The 15,357-nt window shown below is 38.9% G+C and overlaps 1 protein-coding gene across 2 annotated transcripts in view; it reads left to right on the top strand.

Moving 5' to 3' along the window:
* SRGAP1 (SLIT-ROBO Rho GTPase activating protein 1) overlaps positions 1 to 15,357 on the top strand; it is a 284,228-nt gene that overhangs the window by 193,893 nt on the left and 74,978 nt on the right. For both annotated transcript variants that reach the window (XM_040491526.1, XM_040491525.1), the window contains exon 7: positions 15,071 to 15,292. In XM_040491526.1, the coding sequence (XP_040347460.1) occupies positions 15,071 to 15,292 (222 nt within the window). The remainder of the gene's footprint in view (positions 1 to 15,070; positions 15,293 to 15,357) is intronic.

Here is a 15,357-nt window from a genome sequence, read left to right as displayed (position 1 = left end):
TATATATATATATATATATATATATATATATATATATATGAAGTTTGTTTATTTTGGGGAGTGAGCAAGCAGGAGAGGGGCAGACACCTTCGAGAGAGGGAGAGAAACAGAATCCCAGGCGAGCTCTGCACTGTTAGATGGTTAACCAACTGAGCCACCCAGGCACCCCTGATGTGCCTTTTCTTTTTTTAATTTGAGTCTAAAAACAGTTTTATCTCCTACTGTCATAATTTCTTCATACAGAACCCTTTAGTAATAAAACCAGGAAAAACTTTTTTCTCTTCCTTTCTTACAAGTATTTTCATCAAGTAATTAATTTTCTTATGGCACTCTGATGAAAGGAATTTTTTTTCTTCTAGACTTCTAGGTTTTCTGAATAAAAATGAATGATTTTATGGCCCCTGTTTTTAAACTTAGATTTGTAAGAATTCTGCAAAGTATATAGAATATAGAGCTAATTCTTTGTAACTACCCCACTTGCTTATTTTTTTTTGGTTTAGGGCTTATTTTTGGAGTACTTGGCTAGGCCCAAATGAGTTTAACGCAAGGAAAGGTCTCCATATATTGAAAAGTATTTCTTTAACACCTGCAGGGTACCAAGCACTCTTCTTGACAGCGGGGATCCAGCAATGAACAAAACAAAAGTCCCTGTCTTCATGGAGTTTATGGAGTCGTTAAGGAGTCAGCTCATGAACACATTTACATGCACACACACATTATATAGTAGTGACAGTGCCATTAATAAAACCACCATCAGTCTACTTCTTTTGATGGTATTCAGGAAAAGCCTGGTATTTGAGCAGAGAAGTGAGCTGGAGAGCCCTATGCCTATATGGGGAAGGAATCCCTCATACAGAAGGACTGGTAAGGCTCAAGGTATAGAGGCAGTGACTTGTTTGGCAAGCTGAAGATGCTCAAGGAATAGCAAACAACGGAGTAAGTGAGGAGGAAGGTTCTGGAAGAGAATGTAGACAGAAACCCAATTGCTTAGGGTCTTTTGGACAGGAAAAGGGGTTTAGATTGTGTTCTAAGTGTGGCGGGAAGCCATTGAAGGGTTTTACTCAGGGAAGTGACATCACGTAGTTGACATTTTAAAGACTCATTCTGGCATCTGGGTGGAAAGCAGACTGAGGCGGGTGAGGAAGACGAGTGAAAACAGCGAGCTGTATCTAGTCTTTTGCCATTGTCCAGGCTAGAGATGGTGCTGACTTGGACTGGCATAGTAGCAATAAACCTGTGAGAAGTAGTTGGTTGGATTCAAAATATATTGAAAGTAGAGCTAGTAGGAATTTGATATAGTAGTTGGAAAGAAGGATAAACATGACTCCAGGTTCAGGTCCTGAGCAACTAGGTTAACAATGGTGCTTTTTACTGAGTTGGGGACCCTGGAGAGAAGTGGGTTGAAGGGCAGGGAGCCCTCGTTCTGTTACATATAGTAAGATTGAGATAGCCATTGGCCATCTGTGTGGCGATGTGTGGTAGCATTCTCAGTACTATTGGCATGTATAGGACAGGATTAACATTTCAGGAAAGTCACATTCACTTGTGGGGAAATAGGTTCTACTTACATAAATGGGTTAGAAAAAAGCTTAGGGTGGAAAGCTGCCACCAAGGGGTGAAAAACGCCCAAGGTTAGCTACTGAGATATTGTAAATATCTCGGTAAAATGTAAAAATACTCAGGATCATGAGTATTTTCCATCTGACACCAATATACTATTGTACTTTGATCACAAACCCCACTTGCCCCCCAGACCCTTTGCTTCTTACACAAGTTAATGATTACTGTCTGATTGTTTTCTCCGTGTCAACGTGTGTAAGGTCTTGTTTTCTTCATGTTCACCATGTGGGTAATATCTTGTGAGCTCAGTAAATACAGAGCCGAAACCCCTGTTCAGGGCTCTTGTCCCCAACTGGACATTAGCCTCTCGTATTCAATTCTGCATCCGCTCTCTTGAGGGACAGGAGAGAACTCCAGATTCAGTCTGCAACAGTCACTGTCGTGGATATTTATAGAGCTCTTAGTCTGTGACAGGCAGGTTTCTACACATAATCTCACCAATTCATCACAAACCTCATGAGGTAAATACTATTTTCTACATTTTATAGATTAAAACATTGAGGCTTAGGCCAGATAGCTTATCGAAGGTTACACAGTTAGGAGGTATGATAGGCTTCAAACTCAGACATTTAACCTCCAAACTAATTAACTCTGATGTAAATAAGTAATGGTTAAATATATCAGGTAATTTTCAATTTTAAGAAAGGATGGACTTTTAAAAGATCAGCCTTAAATTTAAAATGTGAGTAATTCTCAGGGTGCCTGGCTTGCTCAGTTGGTTAAAGCATCCAACTTCAACTCAGGTCATAATCTCACAGATCTTGGGTTTGAGCCCCACATTGGGCTCTGCGCTGACAGTGCGGACAGAGCCTGCTTGGGATTCTATCTCTCTCTCTCTCTCTCTCTCTCTCCTTCTCTCTCTCTCTCTGTCCCTCCCCCCCCACTTTCAAAAAAATAATAAATTGTGAGTAATTCTCAAATAATACAACTTCATTATGAATTTTGAAAGAAATAAGAAATGGGTTTGTTGTCATATTCAATTGAAGTTGAATCCTCTCAGTAAAAATTATGCATTCATTGACTCATCTTTGAGGCAGAGTGTGAATGTATATGTTCCAAAATGGCTGCTTATTTTGTAGGAATGCAATTTGCATATACAGTGGTGATCCTAAAAACCATTAAGCTTGACCCTTACTGATGAAAAAGAAACAGAATGATTATATTATGCAGAGGCATCTAGAATCCTTTATGTTTTGTGAGCTTATGTAGCAAAATCACTTTTATAGTGAGCTATCTAATAATTATTGGAAGAGTTGTGAATACCTCTAGTGAGGAAAAAGTCAAGACGTTTTTAATGCATAACATTTTATATATGAAATGACATGGAAGATGCTAAATGTATCTTTACTGAATCAAAGCATTGTAAATAATTAAGAATTCAAGTTGAGACCTTTTTTATATATTCCTCCCTTCGTTCTATTTGTGTCAATAATATGTCTCTTCTCTTATTAATTTCCTACGCTAGACCATGATGAATGGATCTATTGGTATAAAACAGTCATACACATTTCCCATAGAATTTGTATTTTGAAACAGTCTCTTATTATTACAGAATTAGTACATGTACTTTGTAGAAAATTAGAAGAAATTACATGCAAAAATAGCATGATCACATTCTTACCACCCCAGATCATCACTGCTAAAATGTAGACTTTTTTGTGTCCACATACACATTTTTATACCAGAAGAGTATGAAAGCATATTTTATATACGGCTTTTTAACCTACTTTTTTCAGTAATCTCCATCTTTCCATTTCAGAAAATTTTCCGTTTAGGAAAATTTTAACTCCTCTAATGGCCAGACCATATTCCTAATTATGACCCCCCCCCAAAAACATTTTATAGCTAGTGTGTCTAGCCTAGACCAAATTTAGGATCACACATTGCATCTGGGTGATGTGTTCCTTTGGTTTGTTGTTTTTTTTTAATCTAACAAAGCCCCTATTGAGACATGGACAGTTGTTCCTCAGAACATCTCAGCTTCTGGATTTGTGTCCATTCGTTATGGTGTCAGTTAACCTGTTTCTCTATTCCCTGCATTTCCTACAAAGTAAATGTTATTTAAAGTCTTGATAAATTCAAGTTAAGCACTTTGCAGCAGTTACACCATAGGTTATGTTGCTGTGTCTTATGTAGATACGTAACAACATCTGATTAAACCACCAGTAATGATGCTAAAATTGATCACTGGCTTGGGGTAATGTGACTCTGATGGCTCCATCAGAGTTAAGTGTTTTCCCCTTGCAACAAACAGGGTATTCCAAAACTTCTTGAATTTAGAGCCTGTTAATTTGGAAGTATACTTATTTTTGGTTAGCAAAATGCTTTTTTTTTTATTTTGAGAGAGAATGCACAGAGGAAGTGGAGGGACAGAGAGAGAGACTCCCAAGCAGGCTCTGTGCTGCCAGTGCAGAGCCAAATCTTGGAACTGTGTCCCACGAGCTGTGAGATCACGACTTGAGCCGAGATCAAGAGTTATGCCCAGCCAACCGACTGAGCCAGCCAGGTGCCCCCAAAATGCTTTTTTAGAGTTCAAATTAATTATGTAAATGAAAGGGCCGCCTGGCTGGCTCAGTCGGAGGAGCATGCGATTCTTGACCTCATGGTTGTGCATTCGAGCCCCACATTCAATGTAGAGATTACTTAAGTAAATAAACCTTTAAAAAAATGTTGTAAATTAAAGAATAACATATTTTTAGGCACTTCAGATTAATCACTTTACACATGTACTGTTTGAAACCCGATTCAATGGAATCCTCTTTTGTTAATTACTACAGTTCTAAAAAATCTAGAGGCGCCTGGGTGGCGCAGTCGGTTAAGCGTCCAACTTCAGCCAGGTCACGATCTCGCTCTCCGTGAGTTCGAGCCCCGCGTCGGGCTCTGGGCTGATGGCTCAGAGCCTGGAGCCTGTTTCCGATTCTGTGTCTCCCTCTCTCTCTGCCCCTCCCCCGTTCATGCTCTGTCTCTCTCTGTCCCAAAAAAAAAAAAACCGTTGAAAAAAAAAAATAAAAAAAAAAAAATCTAATGTAACACTTTGATAGACTAGTTCAAGTCTTTTCTGTGTATTTGAAGGTAATCTAATGTTTTTTTTACAAATATATTTAATAATTCCAATTTGTCTATTTTTTATAAACTTCACCTTTACCTATCACTGTTAGTTTGAATTAATATACCTTTGTCTCTGTCTCTCTGAGAAGTGGCTATCGATCTGGAAGCATTCTATTTCTAAGTAATAGCTATTGGATTTCTTCTGGAATTTATTTTTAATAAATCTTAAATTCTCCGTTGTGCTTTGTTGCAATTATTAACTTAATTTTGTGATGAACTCTACCCCGCAAACAACACTTCTATAAATTTAGTATGTAAATGAACTTGATCAAATTCAAACTAACAATGTAAGCTATCAGACCTCTGAAGTTTATCGAAGGTAATATAATGAAGAAAATGAAGGCTCAGTTGTTAACCAAGTATTAGTTCAACTGGAAATATTTGAATATAGTATACCAAACAAGGTTTAGACATTTTTGGGTACTGCAAATACAGTTATCTCTAGGGAGAAGGGATGAGGTGATTTAGGAGAGGAATTTGGGGACTTTAAAAGCAGTATATATGTTTCACGCTTTTCCGTAAGTATGGCACATTTTATATCTAAAAAAAGAAAAAAGTAAAATATGATGAAAGCATGCCTTAAGTATTAATGTAAAGCATACCAATGTACTTGTACTTTCCAGTCTTACAATATTATGATTTTTCTTTTCATAGAGCTCTGAGTAGTCTTCTTTTGTACAAAGCTTATCTACTGGGTAGTTGTGGTTTCTATTTCTGAGATCTTTAATGTGGAACAAAAATGCTGTAGATATTTAGTGTTTTCACAATGTTGCATTTGGCACAACTTTTGCCTAATTTGGTATCAGTTTTGTTCACTCTTAAGTCTTTTTTTTTTTAATTTTGTTAATGTTTATTTTTTTTATTTTTTTTTTCAACGTTTATTTATTTTTGGGACAGAGAGAGACAGAGCATGAACGGGGGAGGGGCAGAGAGAGAGGGAGACACAGAATCGGAAACAGGCTCCAGGCTCCGAGCCATCAGCCCAGAGCCCGACGCAGGGCTCGAACCCACGGACCGCGAGATCGTGACCTGGCTGAAGTCGGACGCTTAACCGACTGCGCCACCCAGGCGCCCCTTTATTATTTATTTTTGAAAGAGAGCACGAGTAGGGGAGGGACTGAGAGAGACAGACAGACAGACAGACAGACAGACAGAATCCAAGGCAGGCTCCAGGCTCTGAGCTATCAGCGTGGAGCTCGATGTGGGGCTCAAACCCATGAACCGTGAGATCATGACCAGAGCCAAAGTCGAACCCTTAGGTGCCACCCAGCCACCTATTATACCACCCAGGCTCCTTTAATACCTATTTTAGTAGATTTATAATATTTAATAAATTTATAATAAATACAAATTGCACATATTTTACAATCGGCTGGGAAACATATAGATGAATTGTTGGAGAAAAAAATGTACAAGAGTATTAAAGAGCACCTACTGGCTGTGTGTGTTCACAGTGGCCTTGGTCTTGGTCACTGTGCTTTAGAGCAGAAGTAGACAAGCTTTTTCTGAAAGGGACTAGATAGTAAATACTTGAGGCCTTGTGAGTCATATGGTCTCTGTCGCAATTACCGTAGTGCAAAAGCAGCCATAGATAAGTAAGCAATTGGGTGTGGTTATGTTGCAATCAAACTTTATTTACCACATCCAGCCCTTGGGCTAGATTTAATCCACTGGCCATAGCTTGCTGACCTATGATTGAGAGAATGAACTGTTAGTTAATCCAGAGTGTCACTTAAGCAGAAGACTGTTTAAAATGGTTTCTCCCCTGAAAGGCCTAAGTAAATTTTCGTTTGTAGAGTAACAATCTCTTAGCTTGAAATCAGGTAGCAAATGGAATATAGTTAATTTCACAACAATAAAGGATGTTTATTATGTTACTTTAAGCATAAATGTAAATTATAAGAAATATAAATATTGTTATAAGGAATATATTGTAAATATTGGCCAAAGGAAATTTAATTGGTTTGGGAGAATAAAGGCATAATTATAAAGGAAAATAGATTGTAGTTTTATAAATAAAAGATTTCACATTTATGTGAAAGATTTCACATGATGATCATTAGTATCCCCAACAATAAGTGCAAAAAAGACTGTAACTGGGGCACCTGGGTGGCTTATTCGGTTAAGCTTCCCACACTTGGTTTCAGCTCCGGTCATGATCTTGTTTGTGGTCGTGGGATCAAGCCCCATGTCAGGCTTTGCTCTGGGTGTGGACTGTGCATGGGATTCTCTCCCTCTCTGCTCCTCCCCTGCTTGCTCTTGTGCACACACATGCACACACTCTCCTCTCTCTCTCTCTCTCTCTCTCTCTCTAAAAAAAAAAAAAAACAAGAAAACAAGACTGTAAGTAATTCTGTTATAATTGGGATGCATTGCAACCCAGAAGTAAAATCCTGCAGGCAACAAATATTTGTAATTGAATGTGGAGATTCAAGTGATTATGATTTGCTAAGAGAAAAGAGTTAGAGGAGAGCACAAGTCTCATTTCCCATAATACCTAGATCTGTAATCAAATTCAGCCTTCTCTATATCTGGAATTCTTAAAAATTTTTTTAATGTTTGTTTATTTTTGAGAGAGAGAGAGAGCGCGAGCATGAGCGTGGGAGGGGCAGAGAGGGAGGGAGACATAGAATCTGAAACAGGCTCCAGGCTCTGAGCTGTCAGCACAGAGCCTGAGGCAGAGCTCGAACCCATAGGCCGTGAGATCATGACCTGAGCGGAAGTCAGACGCTTAACCAACTGAGCCACCCAGGTGCCCCTATATCTGGAATTCTTAAAACAACTGGTGATGTGGCCTCTTTCAGTCCATCCTCAAAAGGTATTCAGAGGAACACAGTCCTCAACAGTAGAATTCCATTGGTACTTTGTCCCATGGCTCCTGCCCGGTAATAATAAAGTATTTGTCATCTTTTGATATAGTTTCACAGTTTCAAATTACTCCCTGTAAAAGTTTGCAGGTCACCTTGTCATATGAAGGATAAATCTTTGTTACTCTTATGGAATACTGCAACAGAATAATCCCCTCCTGCAACTAATTTTCCTGGTAAAGATATCTGTCATGTATTTTATTAGCCATTTATACAGAATGAAATTGAAATTAGATTACATCATATACTGCATGTCGTGTTTACTTTATCATGTTTAAGTAATCCTCTGTGCTAAAGCTTTTAGCCTTATCCTTTTGTCTCTAGAGACATGTGTTTAATTAAACAGCAGCTTATTCAGAGTTCAGATTTTTCTTAGTTTGACGTATGCCCATACATAATAGTATTAAGATTTATCCATGAAAACCTGCCAAATTGGAATACTGCGGCCCCCATTTGACCTGAACTCCTATTAGGAAGATGATACAGAGATCATGGTAAATGGGTTAGGATGGTGTAGTTATCATGTAAACTGATTTGTGTGTTTTTATCCTTTTGTGATTGAAAGGGGATTTAAAAACTGAAATGGGTTAGATGACGAAAGTAGATGGCTTTAAAAGTTCCTTCCGATGGAGATGCCATGGGCTTTGTTAAAGGAAACTGCACCCGCCTGTTTTCCACCTGCAGCACAGGCTGCTCTAAGTCTCTAGGGCTGGTTGTTCCATCTTGGCTGTGAATGTTGAAAGTCGCCTAAGGCATGGTCCTTGGCTTTCTACCTCTTGGTCCCTTGCCTTGATGGCTGCTGGATTTCTGTCACCAGTCCTGATCATCTTGCAGGGCTTCAGATTTGTATCCAACTGCCTTCTGGACATCTCTGACCAGATGCCTAATGGGCATCTTGAACATGTCATATGCTCAGCTTTTTATCTCCATTTCCCCTTTCATCATCATCATTCTCCATGCACATAACCACTTTTTCTCATCCATTTTTTATACCTTAGCAAGTGGCACGCCTTTCCACCCATTTGTGTAAACCAAAAACCCAGTTCTCTCATTTCTCACATATAAATGCATCAGCAAATCCTGTCATCTGTACCTCCTAAATATCCCAAATCTTGCTATTTCTTGCTGCTTGTGCTGTCTCCTAGACAAAGCTCTTCGTCTCCTGCCTACACTTAGCTTTCTAAGATGTTACCCATCTTCCACTTAAGACCTTCTAATCAGTAATCCATTCCCCTCCCAAGCAGCCAGAGTATTAAATATAAACCAGACCTGTTGATACCTATTTAAAATTCTCCAAAGGCTTCCCATTGTCTTTAGAATAAAATCTAAACTATTCACCAAGACCTTATGTGAACTGGCGCCCACCTGCCACTCCGTGTCATCTTTTGCAACTTCCTCTTTAGTCACCATATGCTTTGGGTACATTGGTGTCTCTATTCCCCAGACTCCTGTAAACTTTTTCCTGTCTGGGCCCTTTCTACTCATTGTCTAGGACACTCTTCCAGAGCTTTGCAGATTCCTTCTTTTCATTCATGTTGCACCCAGCTGCCCTATATAAAAGACCCACACCCTTTCCCCCAGCACTCCCTAGTCCTCTGTCTTCTCCATAGCATTTACCACCTGACCTATTTATCTGGGCTTGCTTTGTTCTCTCTCCTCCTTTGTGATTTGATTCAGGGTGGTTACAGAGATTTGTCCTGGAGATAAAGTGCGTCTGGTGGCAGCTCCTCTGAGAAAAATAAGTGCCCATGGAGCGGGACATGTATTAGGCCACAAAGGATTATTGGTCCTACTCATTGGCTCAAGCATATGCAACCTCCATTCTCCTCCTGTTTCCTACTTTGTATCCATTTCGATGTACCATTTTGACATTTTTGTTGCACAGAAGAAACTCAAAACAAGTTTTGCTAAATGCTTGGCTGTGGTTATTAAAGCAGTAGCAAGAATTAAATTGTCAGCTCTTTATGGACCATCAGGAACCCAGACATGAGAGCAGGTGTGCAAAAGTTGCCTGTAGAATTTTAAACATCCAGTTCAGTCCCACAGGATGCCCATCTCTCACAAAACAAGTTTGTGGTTTCTGAGGTGAAGTACTGAATAGCTAGAGAGGAAAATAGTAAGGGACAAAGATAATTTAATCAGAAGAAATCAACTTTCTTCATTTGACGTCTGAAAAAGCTGTGAACTTACCTATTTCTGGTCCTGGGTTATGTGAAAACCGTTTTTGCAATTGTTTGCTCAGGTTGCACTACTGTAGAAAGACTCAAAGTAAGGGGTAGACCAAGTCGTTACCCAATACCCAGGACTCTGGAATGGTCAAAGCCAAAGCTCATTAATTAAAAAGCCAGAGACGGGACCCAGGACAAAAGATCAAGGAAGCCTCTCTGGTGGAGGCAGGAATGATGAAGTTAAGGTAGAATACTTCTGCAGAAGAGTTCCTTCTCTCTCCATTCTCATGACACCTACAGTCACCTAGGAGCTTGGGGCTGCCCTGCGAATGATATTGGCTATTACTATTCCGAAAACACGTGTAGGACTTGTTTCCTTTGGAGTGCCATTCTCTTCACTCCCATCTAGGACCAAACTTCTGCCCAGTAGGGCTTCTCATGTCCTAAGAGTTTATACAAACAAATTCTCTCCCTGAATAGCTGGGATCCATTTATACCTGACTGTATAACCACCAAGTATATATATCAGCCAACCTCTCAGCCTTTGGAGCAAGATGAAGTGTTTGTCACAGTTCTCAAAACCTGGATTTCATCTTTACTTCTGATACTATTTGCAACCCTTTTGCCTAAAGAAGCTAGCTTACTGTGGTGATTTAGACTAATACCTAGTGGGATATATCTTGACAGCTCTTAGGATATTAGAAAACGAATTCCCTTCTACTTCCAACACTCTTTCCTTCCCCAATTTTAATCCATAATTGTATGTGTCCATTCAGGTTTCCACCCATCAGAACAACACTGTTTTGTTTTCATGAAATATCTTACTGGTTTCTTATGTATTTTCATCATGAAAGGCATTTGGGTTATAACTCAACTCTTTGTGCAGAAGCTGGCTTTTCTTATCGTCATTAATAATTCATAAGCTCCATAGAATTCCTTGAGGCCTTTTAACCAAGTATCGTGAATCTTAACATATCCAGTGTCATTTAGCTTCCAGTTTAGAAAAGAGACGATTCTGTGGCTGGCTTTGCTGTCTCGGGAGACCTTGAAAGAGAATTTTATTGTTTCTTTTAAAGTCCAGGATGCGTGAAAAACCTAGAGCATAGACGGTGCTGCATATCAGAAGTAACAGAAGCATGCTAATTAAGTGATCTTCTAGACTGATAAGCTCCCTAGGGATCAGAGAAGGCTATTGTCCACCAAGTTCATCACAGAAGCCTCCATGGTGAGGTATAGCATTCAAAATCCAGAAGACACCTGGGGAGTCCTTCTGGGTTGGGTGTGAAGTCACACGCGTACTTCTCCCCAGCCTCTTAGGAAACCGCAGCTTAAAGCCAGGCTGCCTTACTAGGACCAGACCTACCAAATCCACCTGGCCCCAGTTGGATGCCAAAGCATGCACCGTGCTTTCCTAACTTTGACATTTACTCCCCCAAAGAAGCAACTCTTAGAAATTTGAGTTTACGTCTGGGACTAATACAAACTTAACATGTATTTTTCAGAACTCTACCTCAGTTAGGTAGTTGGTGGTTGAATTTCTTTATTTTTTCTCTTTTCCCCTTGCTCTTCCTTTCTCTGTTGAAAAGACACTTGGTTTGTGTGGAGGGTGCTTTTCTCTAAGTTGTTTCTTCCTCTTAATATCAATTTTCCATGAACTCCCACTGAGATCAGTACTCCTAAAATAAAGCAGCTTCATTATAATCAAGCTGAATCTGTCTTCTTTCAGAATAGTGGTATGTTTTGAAGCACAAGTACATTTCAAAGAAACGAGGCCATTTCCTTTCCTAATTCCTGTTTTCACAAGATGAGGTATTACTGAAAGGTGGAATAATTTTTTGGTCCCTCTGATGTGTATAAAACGGCTACACAGAACCTTTATGGATTTTGAGGCGCAAAAGGAATAAAAGAGGACTTTGTTCATCTGAAACTAGAATTTTTTAATTAACTGAAGATCATTCTCTGTATTTGAGTGCAGCCAATTCCGCTAGAAATGTATCAATGATGAGACTGCTTCATTTCACAACTGTATTCTGCTTGCATTTGTAAATGTGACATAGCCTTTTTCTGATTTTGTAAATCAAATAATATTTAATCAAGGATATTCTCTTGCCCACTAGTAGAAATAACCGCCAATGGACAGGGTTACAGTCCCTTTTATTTATTTATTTTTTTGAGAGAGAGAGAGATAGAGGGCACAAGTGAGCAAGGGGCAGAGAGGCACAGGGAGAGAGAAAGAAGGGGGGCTCAACTGAAGCGGGGTTTGTGTTCATCCAGAGTGGGGCTCATGCTCACCCCAAACGGCTCAACCCCAAGCTTGAGCTTACCTGATGTGGGACTCGCGCTCACGAACTGTGAGATCATGACCTGAGCCAAAGTCAGATGCTTAACCGACTGAGCCACCCAGGTGCCCTACAGGACCTTTTTAAAATCAGTGTTTTAGTGTAGTGCTTCTCAAAACTTTTAATGTACGTATAAATCCCCTGTGGATTTTTTTTTTAACTTCAGATTATAATTCAGCAGATCAGGGGTGGGGCCTTAGATTCTGCATTTTTGATCAGCTTCAGGTGATGCTGATGGTCTATAGACCACACTCTGAACAGCAAGATTTTATAATGTCTTCATAGAAAAATCCCAAATTTAATAATTCTAAAATTGGAGTGTGAGGGTAGAAGTAAATATGTTGACATTTCAAAGGACAGGTCAGTGATTGAATCTGTACCTTCATAAAAACAGATGTGATGGGGGCGCCTGGGTGGCTCAGTCCTTCGGTTCAGGTCATGATCTTGTGGTTCGTGGGTTTGAGCCCTGCATCAGGCTCTGTGCTGACAGCTCAGAGCCTGGAGCCTGCTTCGGATTGTGTGTCTCCCTCTCTCTGCCCCTCCCATGCTCATGCTCTGTCTCAAAAATAAATAAACATTAAAAAATTAAAAAAAAAAAACAGATCTGATGGTTCATATCCTGGTGGATGTTACTTCGTTTGTGCCCCTCTAGTGTTCTTTTAGTAGCAAAGTAATGGACAACTTATATTCGAATTCCTTGAGAATGGAAATTACATTTTACTGTATTCCAGTCTTCGTATTCCTGGAGCCTAGCAAATTCCCAGGCACCTAATAGACATCTAATTACTAGGTTAAACTGAATCAAATTGAATTGATTGGATTGCATTAGAACAATATAGGGATGACCTGGTTTTGTACCTTTTAAAACCACTCCCTCTTTAGGAGATTTATATTGCTTTTATGTACAAATTTAAAATTCTTTCAGTAATTTATAGCTGACCAATATCCAGAGTTATATTTTTTTAATTTTTTTTAAGTTTATTTTATTTTTGAGAGAGAAAGAGAGCATTAATGGAGGAGAGCAGAGAGAGAGGAAGACACAGTATCCAAAGCAGGCTCCAGGTTCTGAGCTGTCAGCACAGAGCCTGACGTGAAGCTCAAACTCACGAACTGCGAGATGACCTGAGCCGAAGTCAGACACTTAACCGACTGAGACACACAGGCACCCACATCCACAGTTACGTTTTTAAAATTGTATTCTCTTAAAATGCAACATGAAGAAAATAAATGCAAATACAAATTAAAGATAGTGAAGATATAAGAATCCCCAAATTCTCTCTCTGATAAAAGGACTTTGTCAGTCATTTCTTATTTACAAATTTTGTTCTGGGGATAAGAAAGAAGGCATTCCTGAACTTTTCTGGCAGATTTAAAGCTGTTTTCTCACTTCTGAAAGAGTACAGATTATTATTGAGTCCTCAGTAAATTATGCAGATCCAAAACATTACAGTTAGTATGTTTGCATCCTACATGGATTTCAAAAAAAATCGTAGGATCAGTATGCACAAATAACCTTAAATGCTATTTTTTATTATTTCCTTTCAGTATTTGCTTTTGCTTTTATTTTTTAACAGCTTTCTTTAGATATTATTCACATACCATATAGTTCACTTATTAAAAGGCTACAATTGGCTTGTAGTATATTCAGAGTTGTGTAGCTGTCACCACAGTCCTTTATAGAATATTTTCATTACTCCAAAGAGAAATCCTATACCCCTTAGCCACCACCATCACCCCAGTTTTTACATCCCCTAGCACCATTAATCTACCTTCTGTCTCTACAGATTTACCTATTGTGGACATTTCATATAAATGGAATCCTACAAGGTGTGGTCTCTTATGGCTGGTTTCATTCACTTAAAATAATGTTTCAAGGTTGATCTATGATGTAGCATGTTATCAGTACCTCGTTCTTCTGTATGACTGGATAATGTTTAGTTTTGTCAATTAGTTGGGCATTTTTAGGTTGTTTCCACTTTTCAGCCATTATTTATAATACTGGTTTAGGGGCACCTAGGTGGCTTTGTCAGTTAAGCGTCCAACTTTTGGCTCAGGTCATGATCTCACGACTTTTGGATCAGGTCATGATCCCACTCATGACCTCGTGAGTTCAAGCCCTACATCAGGCTCTCTGCTGTCAGTACAAAGTCCACTGTGGATCCCCTATCCCTTCTCTCTCTGCCCCTCCCCCACTCATTCTCTCTCTTTCTCTCAAATATAAACAAACACTTTAAAAAATAATGCTGCTTTAAACATTGATGTACCAGTTTTTTTGGAATTTTTTTTTTACTTTTCTTGTGTGTATTACTAGAAGTGGAATTGCCAAGTCATATGTTAACTGTGTGTTTAACTCTTCGATGAACTGTCAGACCCTTCCAAAGAGGCTACAATATATCACATTCCCATTAGCAGTGTATAAAAATTCCAGTTTCTCTACATCCTCCCCAATGCCCGTTATTTGTCTTTTTCATTATAATCATACTTGTGGGTGTGATGTGGTATCTCTTTGTGGTTTTGATTTGCATTTCCCTGATGACTAATGATGTTGAGCATCATTTCATGTGCTTGTTGACCATTTGTATGTGTTTTTGAGAAATGTCCGTCCAATTCCATTGCCCATTGTTTAGTTGGGCTATATGTCTTTTTATTATTGAGTTGTAGGATTTCTTTATATATTCTGGATACAAAGTTTTTAGATCAGATATGATTTGCAAAAAAATTTCCCATCCTGTGGGTTATCTTTTTACTTGATAGTGCCCTTTGAAGCACAAAAGTCTTCAAACAATTTATTTTTTCTTTTGGTGCTTGTGCTTTTGATGCTGTATCCAAGAAACCAATGCCTAATGCAAGGTCATCAAGGATCACTCCTGTGTTTTCTTCTAAGTATTTTATAGTTGTAGTTGTCACGTGTAGGTCTTTGATCCATTTTGAGTTAATTTTCATATATGGTGTTCTTTTATTTTTTAAGTGCTGTGATCTTGGCTACCATGCAAGTCTGAACAGAGCCCTGAGAACATACCTCTCTGCAGAGTATAATCTTGAAACTTCCAGACATGAAGGCTTAGACATTATTGAGAATGCAGTTGACAATTTGGAGCCCCGGAGTGATAAACAGAGATTCATGGAGATGTACCCTGCAGCATTCTGTCCACCGATGAAGTTTGAGTTTCAGTCTCACATGGGTGATGAGGTCAGTGGTTGACATATATATATATATATATATATATATATATATATATATATATATATATATAT

This window comes from Herpailurus yagouaroundi, unplaced genomic scaffold, assembly GCF_014898765.1.
Source record: "Herpailurus yagouaroundi ecotype Mexico unplaced genomic scaffold, PumYag 182, whole genome shotgun sequence".
Taxonomy (NCBI): domain Eukaryota; kingdom Metazoa; phylum Chordata; class Mammalia; order Carnivora; family Felidae; genus Herpailurus; species Herpailurus yagouaroundi.
This window is presented reverse-complemented; position numbering and strand designations above follow the sequence as displayed.